This window comes from Plectropomus leopardus, chromosome 7, assembly GCF_008729295.1.
Source record: "Plectropomus leopardus isolate mb chromosome 7, YSFRI_Pleo_2.0, whole genome shotgun sequence".
Lineage (NCBI taxonomy): Eukaryota > Metazoa > Chordata > Actinopteri > Perciformes > Serranidae > Plectropomus > Plectropomus leopardus.
In genome coordinates, this window is record NC_056469.1 from 25956793 (window position 1) to 25983831 (window position 27039).

The 27039-nt window shown below is 39.1% G+C and overlaps 1 protein-coding gene across 5 annotated transcripts; it reads right to left on the reverse strand.

Annotated features, from left to right (window-relative positions):
* Positions 1 to 2297: 2297 nt before the first annotated feature.
* Positions 2298 to 27016, reverse strand: pklr (pyruvate kinase L/R). 5 transcript variants are annotated; one of them, XM_042490626.1, is made up of 13 exons: positions 20387 to 20450; positions 19875 to 19996; positions 18799 to 18963; positions 16950 to 17041; positions 16699 to 16830; positions 14597 to 14783; positions 12747 to 13020; positions 11091 to 11241; positions 10159 to 10311; positions 9897 to 10063; positions 5692 to 5758; positions 3233 to 3347; positions 2298 to 3129 (listed from the first exon to the last, which is right to left on the reverse strand). In XM_042490626.1, the coding sequence occupies exons 2-13, from the start codon at positions 19879 to 19881 to the stop codon at positions 3023 to 3025; spliced, it is 1617 nt and encodes a 538-aa protein (XP_042346560.1). In that variant the 5' UTR covers positions 19882 to 19996; positions 20387 to 20450; the 3' UTR covers positions 2298 to 3022. The 5 variants fall into 5 exon arrangements, with proteins under 5 accessions (XP_042346560.1, XP_042346558.1, XP_042346557.1 ...); XM_042490624.1 differs by lacking the exons at positions 19875 to 19996; positions 20387 to 20450 and adding an exon at positions 26982 to 27016; XM_042490623.1 differs by lacking the exons at positions 19875 to 19996; positions 20387 to 20450 and adding an exon at positions 26033 to 26259.
* Between the last annotated feature and the right edge of the window lie 23 nt (positions 27017 to 27039).

A 27039-nucleotide genomic window follows, 5' to 3' on the forward strand; every position in this document is an offset into this window, starting at 1 on the left:
TGATAGAAGAGTGATGACGAAACTTTATTTAAACCCCGGAGAAAGAGCAATCCCATTTCAGAAGGGTGAGTTACAGAAAAACTGAAGGAAGGAAGAATAAGTTAATAAAAATGATTACACTGTAAAATCTGACTTGTTGATTTTTTACATAATCAAGGAAACCTATTGCCTTAGAAAATATAAGTAAATTGGTCTTAATTTACTTTATATCTAATTTTTAAGTTTACTTAACATGTAGTTATATGTACATAATTTTGTGTAGCTGTTGGAACTTAAAAATGACAATTAAATCAATCTTACTTTTACCACCTTAAGTAAACCAAGTTTACAATGCTATATATCTATATTCTTCTGGTTGCAAACTAGTCAATTACACTCTTATTTTCTTAAAAAATAAACAGAACTTGCAGATCTCTTTACTTTGTCGTTGGCAAAATCCTCTGTCATGATCAAGGTAAGTCAGACTATTTGATTACTGAAGTTGCTAACACTTAAAAAGAACAAGGTAATTTCACTTGTCATTTTTAAGGTGCAACAACTTCACAAAATTATGCGAATACAGCTAAAGTTTAAAGTTAACATAAATTAACACTTATATTTCTTTTCATTTTTCAAGGCAACCAGCAAGATTATTTTCAGTAACATTAACTTGTCAGATTTTACAGTATTGGGAAAAGTCCAAACTTACCTGAAACTCAACTCTTTGAATGCTACTAATGGAATAATAAATTAGCATTTTCCTATCAGAGCGGATAGATAATAAGAGTTAATTTAAAAAAGACTACAAATTACAGTTTTTTTGTAAACAGCCTGTCAAATTAGTAATGTGTCACCTGATGAGAATTGATGACAAAGAAAGCTGCATAGTCAAAATTCAGCCACTGAAAGTAGCCACATTTGCTCAGGTGCCTCTCACAGTATCCGTTTTTTTATAACATGAAATGCACTTTTTTTTTTTTTTGAATACAAATTTAGCTGTAAAGCAAAAAGTCCAAATCTGATCAAATTTATCTGTCTCAGATAACAGTCAAGTTTTTTGCAGCATATGCAGAATATTTCTTTCTTTGGTCATATATTTTCTTGCTATTTTAGGTGTATGTCATGGATTACTGTATGGGTTAACCAAGCACATGCCCAGGGGTCCAAAGTGTCAGGGTCCCTCTCGCCTTCACCTGCAAAATGTCACTCAGAGAGACATACACAGACCAGAAAGATCCTCAAAATGACCACAAAGAAACATAAAATCACTCCAAAGAGACACAAACAACTACAAAGAGACAAAGAACAGCTCCAAAGAGAAACAAAGCAACCACAAGAGACAAATCAAACACCAAGAAATGCAAAATAGTCACAAAGAGACACATAACAACAACACAGAGACACGAAATTGCTACAGAGAGATAAAAAGATCACAGAGACACAAACAAAGAGATACAAAACAGCTGCAAAGAGACACAAAGGGACGCAAAGCATTTTACAAAGAGGTACAAAATGATAACGAAGACTTAATATGACCATAAACAGACACAAAACAATTATAAAGACACACAAAACAACCAGAAAAGGGTGAAAACAACCACAGACAACAAAAGACTAAAACAATTACAAACAAACACAAAGCAACTACAAAGAGACACAAAAACGCAGAGAGATGCATAATGACTACATGGTAATACACACTAATATTTTGCTGTAACAAGTAACTTTTTTTGTAAAATTAAAGAAAATGCAAGTTGTTTTTTTTAATTTTTTTTTTTTTTTACATTTTTTGGGGAAAATTGTCATTTAAAGCTGTTAACAATATTTCATTTATACATATTTTGGTTCAATCACATGACATATTCCAATTAACCAGGTAAGTTTGCTTTTGTAATTTTGATATATTTTCTTGTTATCTTGAAATACAGGAAAATGTGGTTAAATTCAAAAAGAAAAAACTCTGTTTTTGTCTTACTGAGTGTTTCTATCTTAAAATAGGCTACTGCATTTTAGAGGCAAGTATTGTATTCTTTCCAACATTTTACTGATTTATACTTTGCAGATTAAAATTTTACACACAAATATATGAATTGATGCATATGATGCATTTTTATAGATCAGTTCATTCAACAGTCTATAAATTTGTTAAAAATAGCATCGCCTCAACCTGCTACAACATTAAAATGCTGCAAACCCAAACGATTTGTAAGATGAAATGTCACACAGCCAACCATGCGGATATTTGCTCTCTAGGCATGTGAATGTGGATGTGACACATTCACATAGTGAGCAAATATCCATGTGTGACGGACAGAAAGAGAATAGGTAATCTAAGGCAGGAGGAGATGAGGTGCATTGGAGCTGAAGAGGAAACACTAAAGAAGGAGGATGCCTGCAGAAGAAAGGCGAGGACGTCAAATAAAGGATCGTCAGACATGAGAAAGCAGGAGCAGATATATAATTAGTTTACGAGAGAACAGTCGGCAGATGTCGGCATCTGGGTCATCTCAGTGGACAAAAGGATGTAGTTCAGTACCCGTCATCTCTGCATCTCTCGGCACGGCTCATCATAGCCGAAAGAATAGTGCCGTCAGAGAGATAAGCTCAGGACTATGGACAGGAATGAAAGCCTTATCTTCACTTTTTATAAAGGCTACCAATAATGATATGCTTCAACAAAGAGGCAAAGAGACGATGTTCATTTTCAATATTACTCCCACAAATAAAGCAGATGAAAACGGAGGAGAATGGACAGCTCAATTAGTGAAGCTTTAAATCTCTGCATTAAATAGAAGAACAGTGCGTTAAACTTAATGGTTCAAGTTTTATTTGGAGGGAGTCATCGTTTTCAAGACACGCAACATTTATGAGAAGAGTACCTGTGGCAAGTGTTTCTGTATAATGTTTAAATAACAATGATGCTGATAAAATACTTTTCTTAATCTATGAGTGACTGTGGTCGCTATTCTATTTTAAAGGGGTGGTTCTTAGGTTTTTATCGTCAGCATGTCAGTCAGATTTTAAGTCAAGTAAAGTCAGGTTTTTACGGGACATTGACCGCCCTCATAATGTTGGTGTGACCCGACCCTGGGATCCAGCCCGTCACCACAATCACCATGTCGCCTGACTTGAAGAATCCTCTGGCTTTCCCTGAGGAGGACACAGAGCATGACATGTGAGCAAGACAGCCTCATAACATTTAAATGGCTAATGAAGGCGCACATTCAGACAAACAGCTCTCACACACGCTGACCTATATCCATGCCGAAGTTGACCCTGTTGTCTACATCATCGGCCCAGACGGGAGCGGGCAGAGGGTGGAAGAGGACAGGAAACACTCCTCTTAGCAGCTGAGACTGACGAGCCACCTGAGGGAGAGGACAGAGACACTCAAGTTCAGTGTTTGTCTGTGTCAAACAACAACAAACTGTTTGCTCATAAATGTCAGTCACATCAACTGAGAGATGAAAAAACAGAGTTCGCACACAAGACTCCCATTAATATTTCATAAATAACCACAGATGTGATGATTTAAATATTTATGGGAGCATAGTCTAATGTGCAGACTCTTTTTTTTTGTCTTTTGCAGGATCTTTTGTCCAGTACTGGATGTGAGTGCTTTTTAAAACTTTTTTTTGTCACGTCATCTGTCCATTCAAGACTTTCAAGAGCATCTGACCATTTGGGTTTCCGACTGCATAAAGTAAATAGAGACAAAGTCTCTTTCGTTCCCTATGCTGAACAACCACAGGACTTTCACTGCAATCAGTCCTGACAAAACATAGTAAAACATTTATGGTAATGAATTTGGAGGTGTTGAGCACCCTGTTGTGTAATGCAAGTGCACTACCTTTTTGTATATCATGGTTTAATTCAATTCAGTGGGGTTTATTAGCCTGGGAAACATATGTTTGCTTTGCAAGAGGAAGTGTTAAATGAAAGAAAAAAATGTACATACAATAAGCACAGACCATTCATTTATATACAAGTAGCTGCTGATTTCTCTCACAAACCTACCAAACTAAGAGAAATGTACCCAACACCATTTCACAAAATTTCAAAGAAACATGCCAATCAGCCTGGAAACCATGGCAAAATGGTGCACTCCATGTTGAGATTGAACATGCCACTGATTTCAGAAAAAATATGAACATTAGTCAACGGTGAGACACAAATAATTTTTGATCCTGTTTGAACTGTGCCATTGTCATTAAACTGTTAAGTATAAGACTAAAAGTGTGGAATTAGAAAGCATACAAATCAAATAGTAGCATAAGTGACATCCTAACTTCGTCCCTCACTGGCACTGCAATGCCTGTGTGTTTGTAGCAGGACGGGCAACCTGTCTTGTTCATTGTTTTACGTCCTGGCTGCCAGGAAGACCAGGATTCATTGATAAAACATATCAGGTAAGAACGCAGTGAAATGTGCAAAGGTAACGGCTGTCGGTGTTGCTGGTGTATATCATCTGGGACAAGAGATGCAGTTCAGTTAGCGGTTTCACATAAAACTAAATGACGAAGTGCAACTTTCTTGAGTTACAAAATTAGCTCTTGAAAAGACTAACATTGCATGGGTGGTTCATGAAAAAAATCAAACCGGGTCAAAAATATGTCTCTTGCTATTGACTACTGTATAATATATGGTTTTTCTGAAATAAGGAATCACCGGAAGGGGAGAGACTTTACCTCTCTATATGGATCTACGTATATTTGTGACCCCTCATCACAGTTCAGCCAAAGAGTGATTTTCTTTCTCAGACTGATTCATTTAAAAGATTTTTAGAGATATGAAAATGTGCCTGTGTGTATCCAGAGTGAAAAATCAAAAACAATTATTTTGTGTGACAGAAGTATCTGGTTTTGAAAAGTTTTCTTTTGACCTCTTGAGGGGTCCCGCCCCCCAGGATAGGACCGATTGATCTAACCCCACCATGAGGCTAATTTCCCGTTCACTGAAATTTTGGTCCAAAGATTATCTACAAACAATACAAAGCCAGACCTGCTTTAACTTTGCTTAGCATATTAAATGTATAAATATGTTTAATGAACCCCTGAACTCTCCTCCACCATCACCCAGGAACCAAAATTTCTGTGTAACTACTTCTACTACTGTTACTACTTCTTGATATACTTAATTTTTGTTGATCAACAGGGCATTCCTGCAAAAACAGTTTGCTGTCAGTGAGTTTCCACTGTATGTAATTAAAGGCTTCGACATTCAAAATGAACATCCTGTGATCTAAGAAGTCACGCGTGTTATCATATGAGGGTCACAAGGTCAAGGTACATGAAAGCAGCCGTCCACTGTGCTGAACATATCCACACCTGGTCCAGATGTGCTGCTCTGAATGTGGCCGTGACCTTCGACCTCCATAAGGAGCCTTCAGCAAGTGGTGAGCGGGATCTTTGATGGATTAACCCCACACAACTTTAAAATCACAGGTAATCTACTTCAAAGCGGTTTGTGACACACTTGTGCTCTCACCACAAGCTTTAAAACAACTGTCCCATAAAAAACACAAAATGCACTCCAGTGACATATCACACAAAAATCCACTAAGATAAATCTGACATCTTTAGTGCTGTCACCATTTACAGCCAGTGAGCGAGTAAATATTGACTGTATCACAAACAGACTTTTGAAATGTGTGATTCATCAACGTTCAAGTTTCAAACGAGACAAATGCTAGTTAACAGAGGCAGACCGTACCTGAGGGCTTCTGGTGATGGCAATAATAGGACAGCGAGGGCGGTACCTGGACAGGAGATGTGCCGCTCTGAAGAGACGAGGACAAAAGAAGGAAGGAAAATATATCAGTGTTTGAACTGTCCAGACGCCACATTGGTTTCAGTGCTCCTTGGCATAGACTCCACAAGTGTCTGAACTCTACTGCAGAGATGAACACTTTTCTTAAAACGTATTCACTCATTTACACTTTGACGGTGGTGGTAAACTCCTGTCATCTTTTCACTGCATCTAAATGCAAATGCCACCTTAGCTTCTGCTACTTTTGAGACGTTAGTCAGATGAGCAGTTTGTGACTGAAGCTCCTGCCATAGAAATAATAAACTCTCTTTCAAAGTCACTTTTTGGCTAGCAGCACAGCTCTACGGGATGACTGTCGCTCTGCAGTCTGTGTCGGTTTGTCTGTTGGTCCACCACTTTGTTCCCAATAAATTGCAATCACTTTCTTTTCATCTAGTGCCTTCATAAGGTCAGAATTTTAACTTATTTTTTGGTTTATTAGTAAAATCCATTTCAAATTCAAAATTTTTGTTGGGTGGCTTAAAGCTAATTGAGGCAGAGTTTGCTCAGCACAATTTAATTATATTTATGGTTTTCTATCCCAGAGGTTATTGTGAGTAAACAGTTATGATTGTGATGCGGTCCTTATCATAGACTGTAATATAGGTTTATTGCAACTGGCTGAATAAGGGCATATTGCCAAGGACAAGTAGCCCAATTAAATGGCCTAACTGAGTTAGAACCGCACAAAACTGTGCATGTAAACATACTGAGTAATTTTAGCTCGCAGAACATGGGAGTTGCTGGTTTACTGCTGCCTTGATCAGTTCCCTTATCTTATTGTGTAGCTTTGGTAAATCCAAACTAACCCTTTAAAACATCAAAGTTACACAATGATACAAACACACTAACTGTTCAAGGCAGCAGCAACTGTTGTGTTCGATGATGTTAAATTGCTGTTTTATCTCAATGGAGTGCAACTTGGAAGAGAATGACATAAGGGCTTCAGTTTCCAGGGGTTAATCACTGTTTGATGGCAAGGTAAAGCAGTGAAAATTTTCTCTACACGACCTACACTTAAACTGATATTTTCTGATATATAGTTTTGCTGCTACCCCTGTTCATAGCAGTTCATATTGCATTGGGCCAATATTATTGTCTGTTTGTCTAAACTGGGAGCCTGCCGGCCCCCCTCTACTGTAGAAAATACACTGAATATGGATAAAGACCTCATACAACCCCACTTCAAGAAATCCAAACTACAGTTCTTACAGAATATGCTATGGTTTATCCATTGAGACATATATTTATATTTCTTCTCCTCTGGTGTGATATATATATATATCACAGTGTTTTTATTGCTCCTGTGCAATGCCTTAAAAAAATGCTGCTGAGACGAAAGAATTTCCCATTTTGGGATCATTGACATACATTTATCCATCTATCTATCAATCTATGTCCATCCATCCACCTAAATATCAGAATGTTAGCTTTGTAACGGTGAGTATCTTAGTATGCTCATATTAACATTCAGCTCAAAGCACTGCTGTTCACAAGTACAGCCTCACAGAGCTGATATCATCACTGAAGACTCTTAGTCTATTTTATTGCAATCTTGATCCCAATCAAGGTCAACTGGTTCTGTACATCCTTTTTATACAAACCACAGAGCATGAGAGGATGCAAAGTGCTTAACTGTATTATGCACTGCGCCTGTATGGAATAATTTGTTATTCTTTTGTGTTTATGTGGCGCCTGTGTATGTATGTAGAAATGGGTCTTTGCATGTAGGGATTTAAAATATGCATACTCATGTAGAGTAAATCTATCGAGATTGTGTATGCAAGTGTGTGGAGGAGAGAAATCTTTATTTTGCCAGGTAAGGGAGTCGATTTATACAATAAGCTATCAGAACACACAAAAATGCACAAAACCAAACATTATAGTCAACATAAAACTCTACCCTAAGGATGCAACAGCAGATAACAGGACTGCAATATTCAATCTGCAGCTTTGCTCTGGGACTCAATAACAACATCTGTTGCTCCAGCCTTTAAAGAGCCTGTATGTCTGTCCAGGGGGAAGAAGAGAAACTCAAAAACCTTGATATTTATTCAGGTCTAGCTCTTCCACGAATGAGTGTTTAACTCTACAGTGTATGCATGCTTGTGGGTGTATAAAAAGCCAGCTGAGTATCCAAGGATTTAAGTTCATACTGGATGACTAAGCACTTAAAGATTTGTGTCCAATACCACCATTCAGTGGTGATGCAGGAGGTGGTGTGCCATATATTTAAAGAAGTGGAAGGTTACAGTGTGGATGTCAGGGTGGTTGTTGGATGTATAAAGTGTCTGACTTTCATGTAGGAGACTAGAATTTGCGTCTTACTGCAGACCTCATGTTTACATCTTTAATCAACAGTTATCTCAACCTTTCCTTAACCTTACAGGGATAGTTTGACATTGCCATAGAAGTTTATTCGCTTTCTTTTGCAGAGAGTTAAATGAGAAGATTGATATTGATATATGCTTACATATTTTAGCACAAAGCCTTCATCAGAGCCATTGATACCTCTCTTATACTTGTAAGATACATATAAAGCTACAGTCTGTTACACAAAGAATGGAAGCAGATGAAAACAGCTAGCCTGGTTCTGTCAGTAGGTCATTTTTACACTTAATTTTTTGAATGAATCAAAACAAGCAGGATTGCAGAGCTTTAGAGGTGCTGGTGGGCAGACTTTGTTACATTCAGTCAGAGCTACATATTTATCTTTAACGACCCAAAAAACAGGCATTTCTGCACGGGTATCACTGATGCTAGTTCAGCTGCAAGAGGTGTTTACTGTGGGGTGCCCCAGGGCTCAGTACTGGGTTCAATTCTCTTTTTCATTTGCATGCTTCCTCTAGGCCACCTTATATGTAGGCTAGAGGAATATATGTATGTATCGGTTTCCACTTTTATGCTGATGATATTCTTATTTATCTTTTGGTGGAGACCCTGCCAAAAAACTCTCAGGACACTGTCAATCTGCTACACTTCCTTTATGACATCCGCAAGTTGATGTCACAAAATTACCTGCAGCTATATGCTGACAAAACAGAGATATGGATCATAGATCAAGATAGCTCAAACATCCAAAAATGAAACAGCCTTGGGTCACTCTCCCATTCAATAACCCAAGATTGCTATAATCTTGGTGTCACTTTCTATCAAAATCTGAGTTTAGACAAACATGTAAAATCAACGTTTCAGTCCTGCTTTCATCATCTCATACATTTTAAGAATTAGACCATTTCTTTCCACAAAACAAATAACTACTTGATTTGACCACTGCTATTCCCACTCTGTGGCATCAGCAAAAAAATCAGTCTCCTGCCTCGAGCTTAATCAAAACTGCTGCCAGGACTTTGACTAAAAGACTAGAAAACATGACCACATTTATAGGTCCTGGCTTCCTTACACCAGCTACCTGTTGCTTTTAGAATAGATTTTAAGGTACTATTGATTACTTACAAAGCCCTGAGAGTCCTTGCTCCAAGATATTTGATCTGTTATTGCCCTACGCATGCAGCACTTGTTTTAAGGCTGGGATTAATTCAAAAATCTTAAACAGCCTTTGCAGTCAGAGCTCAGAGACTTTGAAATGAGAGGAGGGCTGCAAACTTTGTTTTTAAAATCCCACTTTTTCAAGAATTGCTTTTCTGTGATTTCACATGTTTTATGACATTTTAGTTAATTTTGCTCTGTGTTTTAGTATGTACCTAGTCATTGGCTCTTAGTTTATTTCGTTTATTTCATTTAATTTCTGTATATCTCAAAAATTAAATAATGTACTTAATTAAAATCTCATATATTTTGTCTGTGTGCCAATGTTTTAAAAAAAATTGGATCAATATGTTATGTTTTTTTTTTGTAAAATGTGTCTATAAATGTCTGATTTTTTATTACTTTTTTAATGACACAGTTTCAATACTTAAATCATTATGGTTTGACTTTCATAACCTTTGAGCTTTGGTTGTGCACATCTTAGAAATATGAAGCATTTGAAGAAATTACATTGCCATAAGCAAAAATATCAATGTCGGCACTGGGGGACTATTTCTTTTGAGTTCAGAGATTTAACCATGACCATACATTCTTTTCTGGGGTAGATTTGATATACACACCTGCCACTGGTGGTGAGGACTATGATGGCCCCAGCACAGCATTTGAAGGAGGACTCTACAGCTCCGATGGCTGTGACCTCTGTGGGGTCAGATGAGAGCGGAGTGAGACGACGCAACTCCTCAAACAGCTGCTGGTGGAAAATGGCCGCCTCTGCCTCCCTGCATATCTGAGAGACGGAGAGAGAGCGCGAGCGTCATCAGGGGGCACTACTAGCAGTCAGATCCAACAGAGTGGACATCATGTGCACACTGAAACACACACCGAGTGCATCATTGCCACTGCCTCCACAGGAAACAGTCCCTTGGCGGTCTCCCCAGATAACATTACGCAGTCAGCTCCATCCAGCACGGCGTTGGCGACGTCACTGCCCTCTGCTCTGGTTGGCCGTGGGTGTGCAACCATGCTCTCAAGCATCTACAGACACATTACACACACACACAAACCCACATTAGTCTTTTAACCACAGCCAAACAGTCCCTGCAGGGCAAAGGGATTCGATCAATGAGTCCATTAAAAATAAGCCACTTTATACGTCAATTTTTGTCCACAATGAGAAAGTAATGTCAAACAGGCTCTAGGGAGAAAGAGAAGAGACCGGGTAATGGCTTTGTGGACGGATGGACAGTACTGGGGGAGAATTGAGAGATCATTTCAGACCGAGGCAGCCAAGTATGAATTTGCAGGATTATTGACAAGTGAGAGACTCTATATTATGAGTCAATAAGCAAGGCAGACAGTTGGAAAATGAGATCCCTCGCAGTGTCGTCCAAGAGGCTGTGTTTTTGTAGTAGTTAAGAAGCTGTAGCTAATGCTGAATGGTGTTCATGTGTGGGTGGTGTTTGTGGGCTCAGGTCTCGTGTAGCAAACCTGCTATAACACTGTCACTCTGAGTCAGGAGCTGTAGCATAAACAAGTTACAGCGCTGTGACTCAACATGGCTGCAGGAGTGTGTGTGTAGCCGGAGCGGGGTGTGAAAGGGAGGAAGTGTGTGCATCTTTTCGAGGATGATTTTATTGGACAAGTGAGTGTGTTTGTGCGAGTACGTTATGTAGGAGGGCGAGGTTAATGCGTGCCTATTAGGTTTTAATGTTGGACCCATTTGACATTTGATTGGAGAACACTGGTGAAAAGTCTAAATCTGTATATCTGATCATTTCTGCATCTTTCTCTGCATGTGCGTGCTCATCCCTGACCTGCGTGGCACAGATGACGGGCTTGCCGGCAGAGTTGCATCGTCCAATCATCATCTTCTGGGCGATGAAGACTTTCTCGGCCGGGATCTCGATCCCTAGGTCGCCCCTGGCAACCATCACGCCGTCGCTCTCAGCCAGGATCTCCTCAAAGCTGACAGCCAGATTAGGGGTGGATGAGGAGGCAAAGGATTGAGAGTTTGGGATAAAAATGAGGGAGATGGAGAAGAGCACAAAAGAAGCAGTGAGCAAATATGAAGATGCAGAGGCAGAAACGATGGCGTTTCTGTGCATCATTATTATTCAAATGCAGGTCTAAATGTGCAAAAAGAGGATTTTGCTCACAGACTCTGGATCTTGAAAATATATTGTGGATAGTTTTGCATTGTGATCTAAGTCCTATAATCATATTAGAAGTTTTACTGGTGAATAATTGCAAGTATCCTTATTTTAATGATGAAAAACCATATACAGTCCACTGAGCACAAGAGAACACAAGAAATAACAAAAAAAGCAATGACTCTACAAAAAGATAATGACCCGGTTACTCAAGATAATCCACAAACCTTGTTGATTGGAGTTTCAAGTAGGAACTATTTTCTTTCTACCAAACTACATCTGCAAACCGAATCACTATGCAAAAAGAGGCGGACATCTACTTCTAGCTAACATTACAGCTCAGCCATTAATATTTACATGTTGCACTGTTAGGAGCATCAGTCTCTTGTCCATGAGTAGATGCACGCCTTCTCATCGCTCCTACATGAAACACTCTGAAGTTATCAGCAAAAATCTGTATTGTGAGATCACAGTGACCCTGACATTTGACTTTTACTGAAAAAATCTAATCAGCTCATTCTTGAGTCTGAGTGGACATTTGTGCCAGATTTTAGGAAATTCCCTTAAGGCATTTTTGAGATATTGCGTGCATGAGAATGAAAATGACGAGGTCACAGTGACCTTAACTTCACCAAACAAATTTTAATTAGTTAATCCTGAATCCAAGTGGACGTTTGTGACAACTTTGGATAAACTTCCTCAAAGATTACTTGAGATTCGCATTCACAAGAATGAGAATTCACTGTGATCTTGACCTTTTATATTTGAACACCAAAATCTAATCAGGTCATCGTTGAGTCTAAGTGGACCCTGGACAAACTGACAGACAACACAAAAGCATAATGTCTTCGTCTGGTTGTCAGGCATAAAACCTAAAGCTGCAGGAGATGTAAAACAGGACTTTTCTTGACAAATGTTGGTACATAGCATCATAGTTGTGTAAAATTCAATCTTTATGATGCGATGTTAAACATCCCATTTAATCAGAGCTATAGTTAAACACCGTCAGCAGGCAGCCAGCAGCAGGAGAAATGAGAGATGAGGAATGCAGATGAGAGGAGCTGTGACATAAAGTGTGTCAAATATATAAAGCGGCAGATATAACTCACACAGACAGCCTCACTGATCACTCATCATAGATGTGTAACATCCAGAGCTGACACGTGTCCATCCATCACTGACAGCTGGCTGCTCAGAGGAGGGTGGACTCTGAGTCCTGTCGCAGCCTCATTATGAAATCTTTAAAGCCTCCAGCTATTAAAAAACTCAACCGTAATGGTTTAAATCGTATGGTTTTAAAAAATATTTTCCTGGACTCACTTCTGAACACCTTGCCGGCTCTCCACCTTGCTGATCACTTTGATGTGTCGTCCGTGTGCCCCAAGAGTTCGCCGCACATCTTTGACATCCTGGGCAGAGCGGATGAAGCTGGCGAACACTATGTCTACACCCTGCGCCACCCCGAACCTCAGGTCGGCCTCGTCTCGCTCACTGACTGCCTGCAGGCCGATGAGGTCGCAGCCGGGGAGGTTAACACCTTTACGACTGGACAGCAGCCCACCGTTTTCCACCACCGTGTCCACCCAGTCAGAGCCTGCAGGAGTTTCAGAAAATAAGACATGAATTAAACTGTCATCTACGAATTGAGTATAGCATAAACTAAATTTCTCTGCCAAGACTGCATTGATAAAGGAGTCTTAACATTACAATTACAAATTGTAAATCTCTCACTCAGCATTGTGAGTTGTACTCTTGGGTAGGATGGCCTGCTCTGGCGACCCGCAGGCTCTTACACTGATACAATTTTATATCTAAGGCAATTCTTGGTCTTCTCCCACACTGCCTATGTATTTTTATCACGTAGAAAAGTAGCAGAAAGTATTCATTGTGTTCTCAGGACCTCTTTATGCTCTCTATCTCAAACGCTTGGACAGAAATTGGGAAAAAGGTTTTTGGGTATTCTGAACCCTCAGTCTGTGAATTGTTGCAGAATGACTTGAAACTCAAGGAGCTGGTGTCGTTAAATGTTCCTAAATCTAAATTCAAAGATTCAGCAGCAGATTCTTAAAGATGTCGATGTTTCCAGCCTACCTGGTTGTACAGCTAACTCCCAAAAGGTTTTTGACTGATAGATAGTTCTCTTTTAATGCAAATTCTCAACCTAGTTAAATAAAGGTTCAATAAAACAAATAAATTAACTGGTGTGAATATCTTCTAAAGTAAATGGATGAAAATATTTAATAAATTTGAATAATCTAGCAGGAGATTATGCTGGTTTTTTCGAGTTCTAACTTGAATTTCTAATCTAGACTGTATTTAGACTATTTATAGAACCTGCAGAGCCCCAGATATGATCCAGATAAGCATAATGGTGGGGAGGCAGATTTTGTTTGGGGGCTCCAAGTACCATCTTTTCATGGACAGGTGATTCAGCTCAGCCAGCTTTCCCTTTTGAAAAGACCTCATTCAGAGTGAGACCTACAGGGCCAATCATTATGTGACCAAATGAGGTGGTCTTTTGTGCATTAATGCTACAAATTGATGTATTAGATGAGGCGGCAGTAGCTCATTCTGTGGGGACTTGGCTCGAGAACCAGACGGTCACAGGTTCATGTCCTTGTATTGACCAAAGACTAAGTGTGGACTGGAAGCTGGTGAGGTGCCAGTTCATGCTTTTCAAGACTGCCGAGGTACATTGGAGCAGAGCACCAAAACCTTGAATACTCGAGGCGCCTGTCCAAAGTCCAACTTTCTATTAATGCATGTCTATAGGTCTTGTTTGTAGATGTGTCTGTATTTCAGGCCTGTGTCTGCATTTCATTTGTAAAAAAACAAAAAACAATAGAGTGGAAAAATGTAATTTCCCCTCTAGGGACTAATAAAGGAACGCTTTCTTTCTTTCTACTTCAGCAACAAAATAGCACATAGGACAAATAGGAATTTGTATAGACTATAATTAAGAAGAATGAGTAAGCAGAGACAGTAGTAGTAGTATTTAATATGTACAGTTTGTCTGTTTCTTTTGTTCTTTCTTTTGTTATTTTTTATGTTACACATATTAGAGTTGTTTGGGATGCTCAGTACTAAAATTTTAATGATTTTGTTAATATTTCCAATTTATTTTGGTCAATATCTATATCTATATATATATCTATATAACACAAGATTACCTGTTTCCAGTACTTTGAGTGCAATGAGGCCGTCATCAATGTAGATCTTGCCTCCCTTATCGAGGACTTTGGGCAGGCTGGGGTAGTCCACCCAGATAACCTTCCCATCTGTCTTGTCTTTGTCACTCTCTGCTGTCACCACACGGACATGGTTGCCCTTTTCCAGCTCCACCTCCTCCTCCACTTTCTATACACAGACACACACAAACAAAGTGGAGAGAAAGAAACTTTATGATCCGGTTTCCTGGCCCTCATTAGGCCTCAGGAGACGGCAACACTGGTGCATTTTTATCGACAAAGCCGTACTGGTTTAACTCCCTCTGTGTAACCTCCGGTCACTAACCAACAGTTATGATTTTCACTCCACAAGGATGTGGCTCTACGAGAGACCCAAATTTCTCATAGATTAGATTTCTCATATTTTACACCCTGGTCATGCAATAACCTTCATAACACACCAAAGCCTCATGATTTAGTCTCCCTGGCTGGGAGAGTCAAAGTTGTGAAAAAAACATCTGTAACTGAAGAGTGCAGAAAACTGTTATTCCTAAACTTAATTCTGTATCACGTGTCTGTTTTTAATTGTCCCTTGTCTGTTTTTGACATGCTGTATTTTATAATCGTTCTAACCTTGTAATGACGTGCCATCTTGACAGGTCTCTCTCTCAAAAAAAAAAAACATTTTCATTTCAAAAAGACTTCCCATGTAAAAATGTACAGAACTTTTTACTAATTTCTTGCCAATGTTTTTGAAAGAAATCAAACCAAACTACAGAGGATTCAAAGAGTTACTTAGGTAATTTTTAAAGCCAAGTAATGCATTATTAATTTTCGCCTGTCAACACAAGTCTTACCAAATGCATGGGAGGTGTCATATGTGTATCTGTGCCACCTGTGGAGCAACTGTGGAGTTTCTTCCAAATATTATTTTAAGTTCCTGTGTTTGCAAGAACATGCAGACACAGGCACGCAAGCTGTTTTTGTTTATCCTGAATATAATAACCAACAAACTCAGAAATTTGTTAAACTGTAATTAATGCTCTGCTATTAATTCCAACTAAATATATCATAAATAAAGAACTACAGTTTGTAAACCCTCCATGCTCCGATGTTGTCATCTATCTGTTATGCTGATGTACATTGATCTGTTGATGATCACAAAAATAAAAAACAATAATCAAATATTTGGCTCTCTCGTCGGAGGAGAGAATCTTTCCCTGTTTGCTGTTGCAAAACCACAGCCTGCCCCTGAGCCGGGCTGAGACCTGCTGGATCCAACTTCCCACGCTGTCCACACACGACATGATTTACTGGCATGTCAAGCGTCCACAAACCAGAGTGGTTTATGACGCCTGAGTAGTTCTGGTAATTCACATCAGAGGCTCTGAGTGCTGGTGACGATGATAACGTGACAGACTTCAACTGTACTGAGCTATAACTGTCCCACAGATATGTCAACAGCTCTCTGCCAATCATTTAGTGACGCTGTTGTCTCACTTTGCGGTTAGAAATGACAGTTTATGTGTACCTATTTTTTTAATTAAATAATTTTGAAGTAAGGGTCATTCTTTCTGTTGTTTATGTAAAATGCCATCTTCTAAAACATGCAGAATATATATATTCATGACATGTAAATCCAAGAAATTAGAATTAGTTACTAAGAATATCACATGAAGATAATATAGCATACAGTTATGTGTAACACACGAGTTAGTAACTCTATTTAATCTTTCTATTGAGCTACTAAACAGACAAAACAAGCCAGGATCAGCATGCAGCTCGCACGTCATGCAGAGCATTTTGTAAGCTAATCAAAGCATGAAGAGGTTTCCAAGAGCTCAGAGTTATTTGTTCAGCAAAGCAGACGGCATGCAACAGCAACACAAAGAACAACAGAACAAGATGATGCTGATGAAAAAGCAAACAAGGACACACATGCGTGCAGTTTCTATGCCAAAAAACAAAAAAAGAGAAGGTAACAACCTGTTACCTGTTAAATGAGGATGATACAAAGCAGTCGAGACATTTTCAGCTCTTCTTACAGCTCACTGAATGTGACTGATTGATTACACTCTATGACAGATGAAGCATTACATATTTACCCCTTTCACTAATCCAGTGCGGATCTCTGGACCCTTCGTATCCAAGGCGATGGCAACCGGCCGATAATACAAGGGGTCAGAGGTGATCGTCTCCACCGCCTCTCGGATGTTTTTGATGGTTTCACCGTGATACTGACAGACAAGAGAAAGGAGACAGAGAATCAATGCATGACTGGAGGAAGGATAAAAAAAAAATTGTATGTAAGTACTGTAATTGTGAGAAACAATATACAGAGAAGTACTGCGCATACTTCATGTGAGCCGTGAGAGAAATTTAGACGAGCGATATTCATTCCAGCCTTGACCATCTCTTGGAGTTTGGGGACGGACCGGGATGCAGGACCTGAAAAGACACAGTAGATAAAATAAATAAGAGAAAAACATTTTATATAAAAGCTAAAGTTAGCAACTTTCATGAAAATAACTGTCAAATTTGCTAAAACTGTCACTGTATCCACACAGTAGTGCATGAGACAGATAATCTGTGAAAAATCATGCTCCTCCCCCTTCTAATGGTATTTGCTAAAAACCACCACACGCAAAGGAAAATAACCAATCAGACGCAACAAGTCTCTAATACAGCTGTCAATTATGTCAATGACTGATTGTGAACTGCATCAAGATTCTGTTACAGCATTGCCTATTTCTCAAATACTGTTATAAACATATTTTAGTGTACTGTTTAGCTGTAAAATGAGAACGTTTGTGACCTAGCAAAATAAAAGCTCTGCCAATCGGCCCAACCAAACTCTCATTTTACAGCTAAACAGTACACTAAATTATGTTTCCGAAAACATCTGAAGTAAGAAATGAGTGATGCAGTAACAGAATCTTGATTTATTTTTGATATGCGCTGCTTAGTTTGACATTTTCACTGCAGTTCACCAGCAGTGATTGATATGATTGGGAGCTGCATTAGAGTCCTTGCTTCTGATTGGCTGTTTTTCTTTCACTGTGTTGTAGTCTAACACCATAAGAGACACTACGAAGAGGCAGAGGAATATTATTTTTTCACAGATTATTTGTCTCAACCACTACTATGTAGATATAGTGACAGTTTCAGCAGAAATGTTAGCAAGCAAAAGCTTACAAAAGTTACCAACTAAAGCCTTGATGACATACTATGCAGGAACGTGCTAAAAACCGATGTATACACACAAACAGCAGTAATCCCCCTAAATTATCACTTATGACCTACTAGAAGTGTGTTTAGGTGTATTTATCAGAAGTGACAGTGCCTTCTATCTGTATTGTCTCATTTTCTTCTTATTTTAGTGTTTAGGTGAGGTCCGGACTTCATAAAAAAGTAGCAGCCAGGTGCCAGACTGCAAACAGCATGCATCCAAAAGGAAGCTGTGAAAACTGGGCACACAGCACCAAACAAAAACCCATGCAATTAAAGAGTAACGAGTGAATCTGTGGTTGACTTTCACTTTAACTGGCAATAATGCTTAAAAACACGTACCTACGTAAAACTGAGCTGAAACAATGAGGTGAAGTCACTGAGAATTTTGTTTTTCAGGCAAAAAATACCCAAAAAAATACTGCTTCCAGCTCCTCAAATGTGACAATTTGCTGTTTTTCTGCATTCACTGTGATGGCAACGTGAATAGCTTTATTTTTGGACTTTGATGAGACAAAACAAGCAATTTGGATTCGTCAACGTGTTCTGGAAAATTGTGATGGCCCTTTTTTTCCCCACTTTTTCTCGGTATTTAATTGGCCAAGAAAATAATTGGATTACATTGAAAAATAACTGTGTTGGTACATCTACTTTGGACACGAGCCCTCAGTGAGGAGTACAGAAAAACCTGCCTGTGTGAGATATCTGGAGAGTCAGAGCTCTGCAAGAATGAAAAATCAATCTGTATATTGAATTTTCTTATTTCCTCTTTTTCTCTTTTATTTTCTCTTTTTCTATGGGAGGGAGAAAAGCAGACAGAGGTCCTGAGCCAAGAATCAAACCCTGCCAACACTCTGACGGCCACCCAGCACCCAGGAGCTGGCTGTCTGACAGCCTGCCAGTGATGACATACAACAGTTGCCAGAAAACAAACTTGAGACTGAGACTCACTGTCTGCGGCCGGTTGTCACACTCACCGATGGTGCAGATTATGCTGGTGTTGCGCGCTGTGATTGGCTCCTGGTCGATGTCCAGCAGACAGAGATGCTCCAGGAAGGTGTCAGCCATGCTGGCATCCAGCTCCTGGCGTTGGATGAAAGAGTCCGGCAGTGTCATATTCTCTGAGTAGCGCCTGATGCGAGCTGTAGCGACAGAAAAATGTTGTCAGCGGGGTGAAGTCAGTCATGAAAACTCTACTGCCAACTCCACCTGTGAATGCTAATGAAATAAACACCTCAAACAGAGAAAAGTGTGTATTGCTGTGTGAATGATGAAACAGAACAACACGACTAGTGTTTATTAAAGGGACAGTTCATCACAAAATAAAAATGACATATTTTTCCTCTCAGCTATAGTGCTATTTATCAAACCAGATTGTTTTGGTGTGAGCTGCAGTGTTGGAGATATCGGTTGTAAATGTGTCTTACATATATGATGAAACTAGATGGCACTCAAAGCACCAAAAACTTACATTTGAAAAACTCAACCTCAATGTCACTTTCCAGAAATTATGACCCGTTTACTCATGATGATCCACAGACCTTGTTTTGAGCAGTTTCACGTAGGAACTATTTTCTTTTTCCCAAGCTACACCAGCCAACCATATCACAACGCAGAAGGAAGTGTGCATCTACTGTTAGCTCACTAAGCACCACTGAACTAGCTAACTTTACAGCTCAGCTGAGGAGGACGCCATTACTGTTTACATCTTGCACTGTCACGAGCACAAGCCTCTTGTCCATGAGTAGGTGCACGCCTCCTTCTGCACGGTGATACAGTTGGCTGGAGACATTGCTGTTAAGTTGCTGAGTGCCCTCTGGTTTCACTAAACTGGAGAGAAGGCAGAGATCTCTACGGCCAATATCTCCAATATTCGGCTACTCGCAGCAAAACAATCTAGATTGATAAATAACACGACAGATAAGAAGAAAATGTTGGTTTTTTTTATTTGGGGTGAACTATCCCTTTAAGAGCAGATTGTGATTGTGCAGTGACAGCAAAGAAAACAGAGTTTGTGCACACAGAGGCACAGAAACACACCACAGACACTGACCTGACATTAACTACAGCGCGGAGGGGTCATGAAGATTAACATGCTGACATTCAGCTGTCATACGAGTCGGTTATATGAAACAATAAGCTGCAGTACGGCAGATATTCTTCGACAAGCAACGACTTTGAAAAAGGAAGGAGAGGTGACATTAATGCCATACAGAAGACATTAAAAAGCTGTGTGGTGACATTTGAATCAAATGAAAATACAAAACGGGTCTACACAACAGAAATCCTTTAATGTAAAGAAGGCTGCATCTCAGAAAACTGGAGGAACAGAAGATCCTCATTTCACATGCAGTTTAATAAAATATCATCGCCCCTTCTACTTAAGATGTCACGACTGGAGTGAGTGGAGTAACAGGGACCCAAATACAGACTATATGTAGACTAAAACAGGTTAGGGCTTTATTGACGAAATAAAGGTACAAAAGCACACAAAGTTGTGGGTTGTTAAGTGTCAAAAACAGAAAACCAGTTGAAACAGGGAATCAAATCCAAAAAGAGAATCACCTCAAGTCCATAGTAGTCCGTAACCAAGACAAGAAAGCAACACTGAAAGTCTAAGAAACTGTGAAGGAGTGAGTGGAAAACAGCTGAATAAATATCTGCATGGCTGATGAGGAAAGTAGGAACAGGTGTGCGTGTGTATGGGCGGAGCAGTCAGATGATAGAGAGAGCAGGGGAAGTGTGAGGGCATCTGGTGGATGGAGGGAAAATAACATTAAAGGAGAGCTGGGAGAGAGAGGGAATGAGGCTGGAGAGAAGGGACAGAGAGACAGGCTGTGACAGAAGAAGGAAAGACAAACTGAGATGTCTTGCACTCTCCGAGGAGACAGTAAAGCTGAAAGGAGACTGATTTGTTGTTGTGCTGTCTGTCAGTGTCGGAGCTGCATGTTCCTCTCCATCCTGAAAACCACAACGCTGAAAAATTGTTCATGAGGAGACGACAAATGAATTCTGTAGCTGAGAGAAAACAGCTCTAATATGATACCAAGTTTTAAGTAATGCTTGTTAAACCTGCATTCACCGATTTTTAGCTCAGGATGCTGTAACAAAACATTGGCATATTATTTCTAGGTTTTTGGACACCTGTTGAATCTAAGTCCAATATTCATTCTCCATCTGGTCCATCTTGTTCTCCACTAGCTTCTCAGAGAAATATCTGTCTCTTAAGCAGCTAAATGCTCCAATTAATTCACCGGCTGCATTGACTCCCTGCTGCTTGGTAACTCACAGGTACTGGACAGTCTGGAAATGAAGCCATAAAAGCAGGAAAAGTGACCCAAAACATTAAATAGGAATTACAGCCATTTCAAAATTCATACACATAAGTCTTACGGTCAAAGACAATTTTAAAATATTAGTTAACATAAACATTAACAACTTCCTTGTTCAGTTTCTGGCTTCGAGAAAGAGCTGCTCATGTTCACAAATATTCTGTGGCCATGGAAATAACATATTGGAATTCTAAATTTAGGTTGTGTTGCAGGTTGTAAAAACCAAAACAATGAGTTGAAAGATGCTATAAAATCTTTGCAGAACTCAAGGGTTGTCTGCAGGTCTGCAAAGTAAAGCTAATGCCTAATGCCATACTTTTATATGGTCAGCAGGGGGGACTGGATGCAAAACAGCTCTGATTGTGTAAAAATATTAGAAAATGAGCCTAATTCTCGCTTGAAATATTACTTCAGTAAACATTTACGAGCAAGTTTATGGTCTCAATCACTAGTGTCAAGTCTTCTTAAACACAGCATGATGATCATTTTGTAAATTATGGTCTCATTCAGAGTGAAATAGACCATAAAGCAGGTTTTGCTTTAGGGCTGCAACTAATGAATATTTTTTTTATTATTGAATAATCTGCAGATTGTGTTCACAATTAATCATTTAGTCAAGAAATGTCAAAAAATAAATAAATGAAATGCTTATCAAAGTTTTCCAGAGCCTAAAGTGACATCTTAAAAATGGTCTTTTTGCCCAACCCACAGTCCAAAACTCAAAGGTTTTTAATGTACTATCATAAATGAGAAAGAAATTTGGCCTAATTTTCACATTTAAGAAGGTGGACCAGGACTGAAAGGACTGAAATGATAAATTGATTATCAAAATAGTTACTGATTAATTTTCTTTTCAATTAACTGACGAATCGTTGCAGCCGTAGTGTGCTTTTGGTTGGGGCTACTTTGTGATAAACAAACTGGGCATGAATAGTGCTCTTCATAGTCAGCTTCGCGCCCTTCCCTCCATAAACTGCAGTTTTCTGCAGTTTATGGAGCTGCAGGAAACTGCTGAGTCAGGTGATTATGTGATTATTATCTGTGGCTTCATCACTACCTCTGAACACTTTCACTTTACAGCCATTGTTACTCTAAAAATCAGACCAGAGCAGTTTAAAAACACATATCTGATAGTGCAGATTATTTTTTGCCCATTACTGAGTCATCCACAATGAATCAAACTACAATAAAACCCCACCTACACTCTGCAAACTGCTGAATCTTAGCTCAAATAAATATGTTTTAACATTGATTTTATGAGCTCTAACCTCTTAGAATCTCAGACTTACGAGTCTGAAAGCTTTTAAACACTCAATGAGACCACCTGTCACCACCGCTGCATAAAACCTGACAGTAGAACCAGTAAATGGAGCCAGTGTCTCTCATGCAAAGCACTGTGGTACCTGGTTGAGGGCTTTGAGCCGGTAACAATGGCATCCATTTTAGAGGATGTCACAATCAGTCAAGCCTGCAATTTCTGCCACCACGGGGGAGGAGAGAGTGAAGACCAGCGAGGAGGAGGAGGAGGAGAGGCTGGCAGACAAGGTCGCTGCTAACGGCACAACAAGAGCGAAGAGGTGAGGACAAAGGAGAGCGAGAGGAGGGGGTGAGAGTGAGGTGGTGAAGACAGGAGGAATCTGACGAGGAAGATTTCGACAGATCTATAACGGAGGAGAGACTCAATTATTTGTTGCTTTTTTTTGCACTACCTGTCACAGTGTTAACGCCTTGTTGACCACTACTATCTAATAAGTGTCACAATTTAATTGCGTGCTATGAATTAAAGCCCTCAAAGTTAAATGCACATGCAGAAATGGAGACGGACTGAGCGTTAAACCTGCAGACAAAAGTCCCTGATGGTAACAGTGACTTTTGCAGAATAACGTGAACAGCTCCTCCATCCTGTGATTTCGGTAGCTGTCAGTGTTTTCTCTTCCGGTCTCCTTTTCTCTCTCACTCTCTATCCACCTCCCTGTGACCCAGTTCTGCCGCACCGCTGCACACATCATTACGTGTCCCACTGAGATCCTCCTCTGACATATCCCAGAGTGTACACATGGAAACACACACACACACACACACACACACACACACACACACACAGATGCATGTACCTGTTACTGGAAAGGCTGTCTATAAATAACGCAGGTCAAAGACAGTTGCAAATTATCAGTTTTTATGATAAGAGAGGTCAAGCAGGTGATGGGCGTGGCCTGTTTGCAGCAGGTCACATTCCTGCATGCACACAGGTCAGCGTGTGCAATCAATTGGTGACCTCGATGTAAGAGGGCAAAATCTTTGTCCAACCATGACTCTGCACAAAAGTTCAAAAGCATCCAACAAATGACACAGTGGTGCAGTGTTTGACCTGCAAGTTACAACTGGGCGATATTGCAACACGACAGATACCGGAAAGTGACAAATTATTAGCCAGCACACTTATACAACCTAATTACCTGCATACAAAAGTCCTTTTTCTTTGCATTTCACAGTTAATCAAACTAAATCAATCCCTAAAAGGTCATCTTTTGATTTTGAATCATTCTGCAGTTGCATGATAATGTACAAAACTTAGTACAAAAACAAGTCTGCTTACCCATTTTCATAAAACCATCAATTTTGTCTAAGATCTAGATCCCCTGCACTGTTCCTCCTCCTCTACTTTTTTATCTTAATTTCTTTGTTCTTCAGTTTTTCTGTATTTCCTCTTCTGCCTTTGCCCTTGTCTGTGCTCAGGTCGCGTCCCTCTCTGAGTCTAGTGTCACCTGAACACGTCTAGTTAAATCTCTTTTCTTCATTTTCACACTCTGACCCCTCTGCTGCCCCCCTATCTCTCCTCCCACTCTCACCATTTGGAGGGAGGCCACAGCTTGCAACACACTGATGATTTTGGATGAATTAGTAGCCTGACTGGGCCAAAACGATGTTAAAAATGGAAGAAAAAAATCTACATGGCACAGAGATGGCACCAAACTATCAGGGTGCACTAGAGTGCAAAGTAATACTTGTCTATTTGGTGCATTGCTGCAGATTATGTAACCCTCAACATGACACACTTTTAACCCCAAACTAGGCACAGAATATATTTGCAATACTTTCCATGATTGTTGTGCTTTGTTGATTAATTAATTATTCAACTGACAGAAGAAGAATCATCAACAATTTACAAGTCCTTCATCAAGGTAAAATGCCAAAAACTTGCTCTTTTCAACTTCTTGAGGTCAGGAATTGTTGCTTTTCTTTGTTTTATGTTATTGAGAAACTCTGGGGTTTGGAATAAAAAAGATATCCAAATATGTCCCTTTGGGCTCAGAGAAAATGTGACTATTTTCTAGTGTAGTCGAAAACATTGATTTATCAATATATATCCATTCTGAATATTTACAGCTGTTTCAATACTTATTTTCTGCAGTATCCGTACCACAGTACCAACTGTGCTTTCTAACTCTCTCTTTTTGTTGATGCTTAATACGTCATTCTGCTGTTCTCTGCTACTAACCAAGAAAAAAGTGTCTTTTGTCATGTGACAGCCCTGTTATATCTATATCTATATCTTTTTTTGTAGTAATTTTTAAATAGTACACTCTAAATGTCAATTTTACCCTGTGGTATCAAAACTGGTTTCAATTAATGATATTTTTCAATGTAATGTATTAAAATTCCTGCTCCACAACAATTCTACTTTCTGTCCTTTTTTTAGACTTAACAATATGTCAGTAAACTGTTAAAAAAAAAATTCAACAGGTTAATCACTAATGAAAAAATACTTTTTCAATTTCCAGAAGACCAAAAGCAAAAGTAAGTAAATCATAATTGTTAATAACTCATCAATAAATAGTTCTTACAATAGCTCTTTAGTCATAAATGTTAATAAATTATTAACAAATTAATTTCCGCCCAGACAGTATGTCCAAAAAGAGGTCAAACGAATCATTGAACAAATCCACATCATGAACTAAAGCGCTGAAAATATTAAGAAAGTGTCATACTGTACAACACTTGTTCCCAACCTGGGGGTCCCGAACTCACTAGAGGTCATCAGAGCTTCATGGGGGGTCAGGAGGCCTCTGTGATTTTAAGGATGTAATAACACTAGTCTATAAAATGGTCTATATCTCAGCATTTCATTGATTTATGTGAAGAAAGCTAAACTGCATTGTTATTTTTAGAGTTAAGATAATTTGTTTAGATAATGTATTTGTGTATGTCAAAAGTGTATTAGATGTTGTCTCTTTTTTTATATGGACTATGAGTCTAGAATAAAGGATTTGTTGATCGATTGATTGATATTAAAGTTATATTATTCAAGATAAATGAAAAATCTTGAAGAATAGGGGCAAAGTGAAGACAAGCTACATTCACAAAGCATTCGCTCTCTGTTTAACAGCCTCATCCTGCATTAGAAAAGTGCACAGTGAAAACAAGCAAAGAGCTAATACAACAATGACCAAGAGTCAGGGAGCAGAAAACACTGTCCTTGTCACAAAAAAGAAAAAAAAAACTAATTAAGTATGTATCTGTGATGCAAAATTCACAAGAAATAATCTACACAAAATTCATCCAAATCGCTTGTTTTACACCAACTTCCTGCAGTCATCGTGTTATCGTGTTTTTACTGTGATTGCTATACATAGAAAATAATATGAAATATCCATAAAACATGTCACTTTGTCAGAGGTTGTCAGTTTACTCAATAACAAAAATAAAGTTTGCAACCACTGCTTAAGAAGAGAAAAAACAGTCACAATCTGACACATAAAAGCAATTTTTAATTTAAAAAAATTAATGGCTTTTAATCTATTAAGTATTAGTACATTTTTTAAATTATTGTTAATTATAAGCTATAATACTTTTTTTGTTTGTTTGATCAGTGACTTACCAGAACCTGGTACCTGGAGTTGTTGCATATTTAGTTTGAAGGTGTTGATCTCATTGAGTTGTTGAGCCTCTGAGAAACTATCATCAATAACTTGTTCTCCTAAACATTTTGCATTTAAGCCACTGAAGCGTATTTTCTTGGAAAACACTCCTGTCTTAAAAACAGTGGACTGATAAAAGGCTGCTGTTATGTAAGTGTGAGACTTTGACAGATGAGGTGACACACAGAGATGATGTGTCTTCCACTCAGTGACACAGTTTGCTCCAAGTTTCTTTTCTAGTTTCTAGGGAGAGAGAGTGAGAGAGTGCACGGAGCAGAGCTGCAGAGGTGTATCTATGCACAGTCACGCATGAACCCGCGCTGACAGACTCAGGGTGTAAATCGTTAGCCAAAGGCAAACAGACCTTTGCTCCCGAGCTGACTGTAGAAACCCTGCAGCTCTACGCAGCCACACCTAGTATGATATAATAGCACATGCGCTCATAATAACCAGACTGGACTAAAGGTCTGTTTTACGCATGGAGACCAAAGTGCAAAATTTGACATGCAGCTTGAATATGAAACACTCAAATCAATCATTCAGTAGCCTCCAATAAAGGCAGCAGCAGCCTATTACAGGAAAAACTTTTATCTTTCAGTCTCAAGCGCTTTATCTCAACCTGAGAGTCAGTTGGCTCTTTCAGGAGGAAAATGAAGTCTTTTTATAGAGCTTGTTAGCAAACAATTGACAAAAATGAGAGAGGAGAGAAGATCAATATATGGAGGAGCGACAGGATAAACAACAGGGACGCTTTTCAGCAGAAAAATAAACAATCTAAGCAACAACAAAAAAACACATTACGTAAACATAAAGGTGCAGAAAGAGGTGTTGGCTTCATTTACTCATTACATATTACACAGTATGAAACAAGGCTGCAAAGTTTAGATCTTTAGAAAGGAGACCACCAACCTGTTGGATGCATGAAGCAGGAGGCCAAGACTGTGAGGAGGAGGAGCACGCGAGTCAA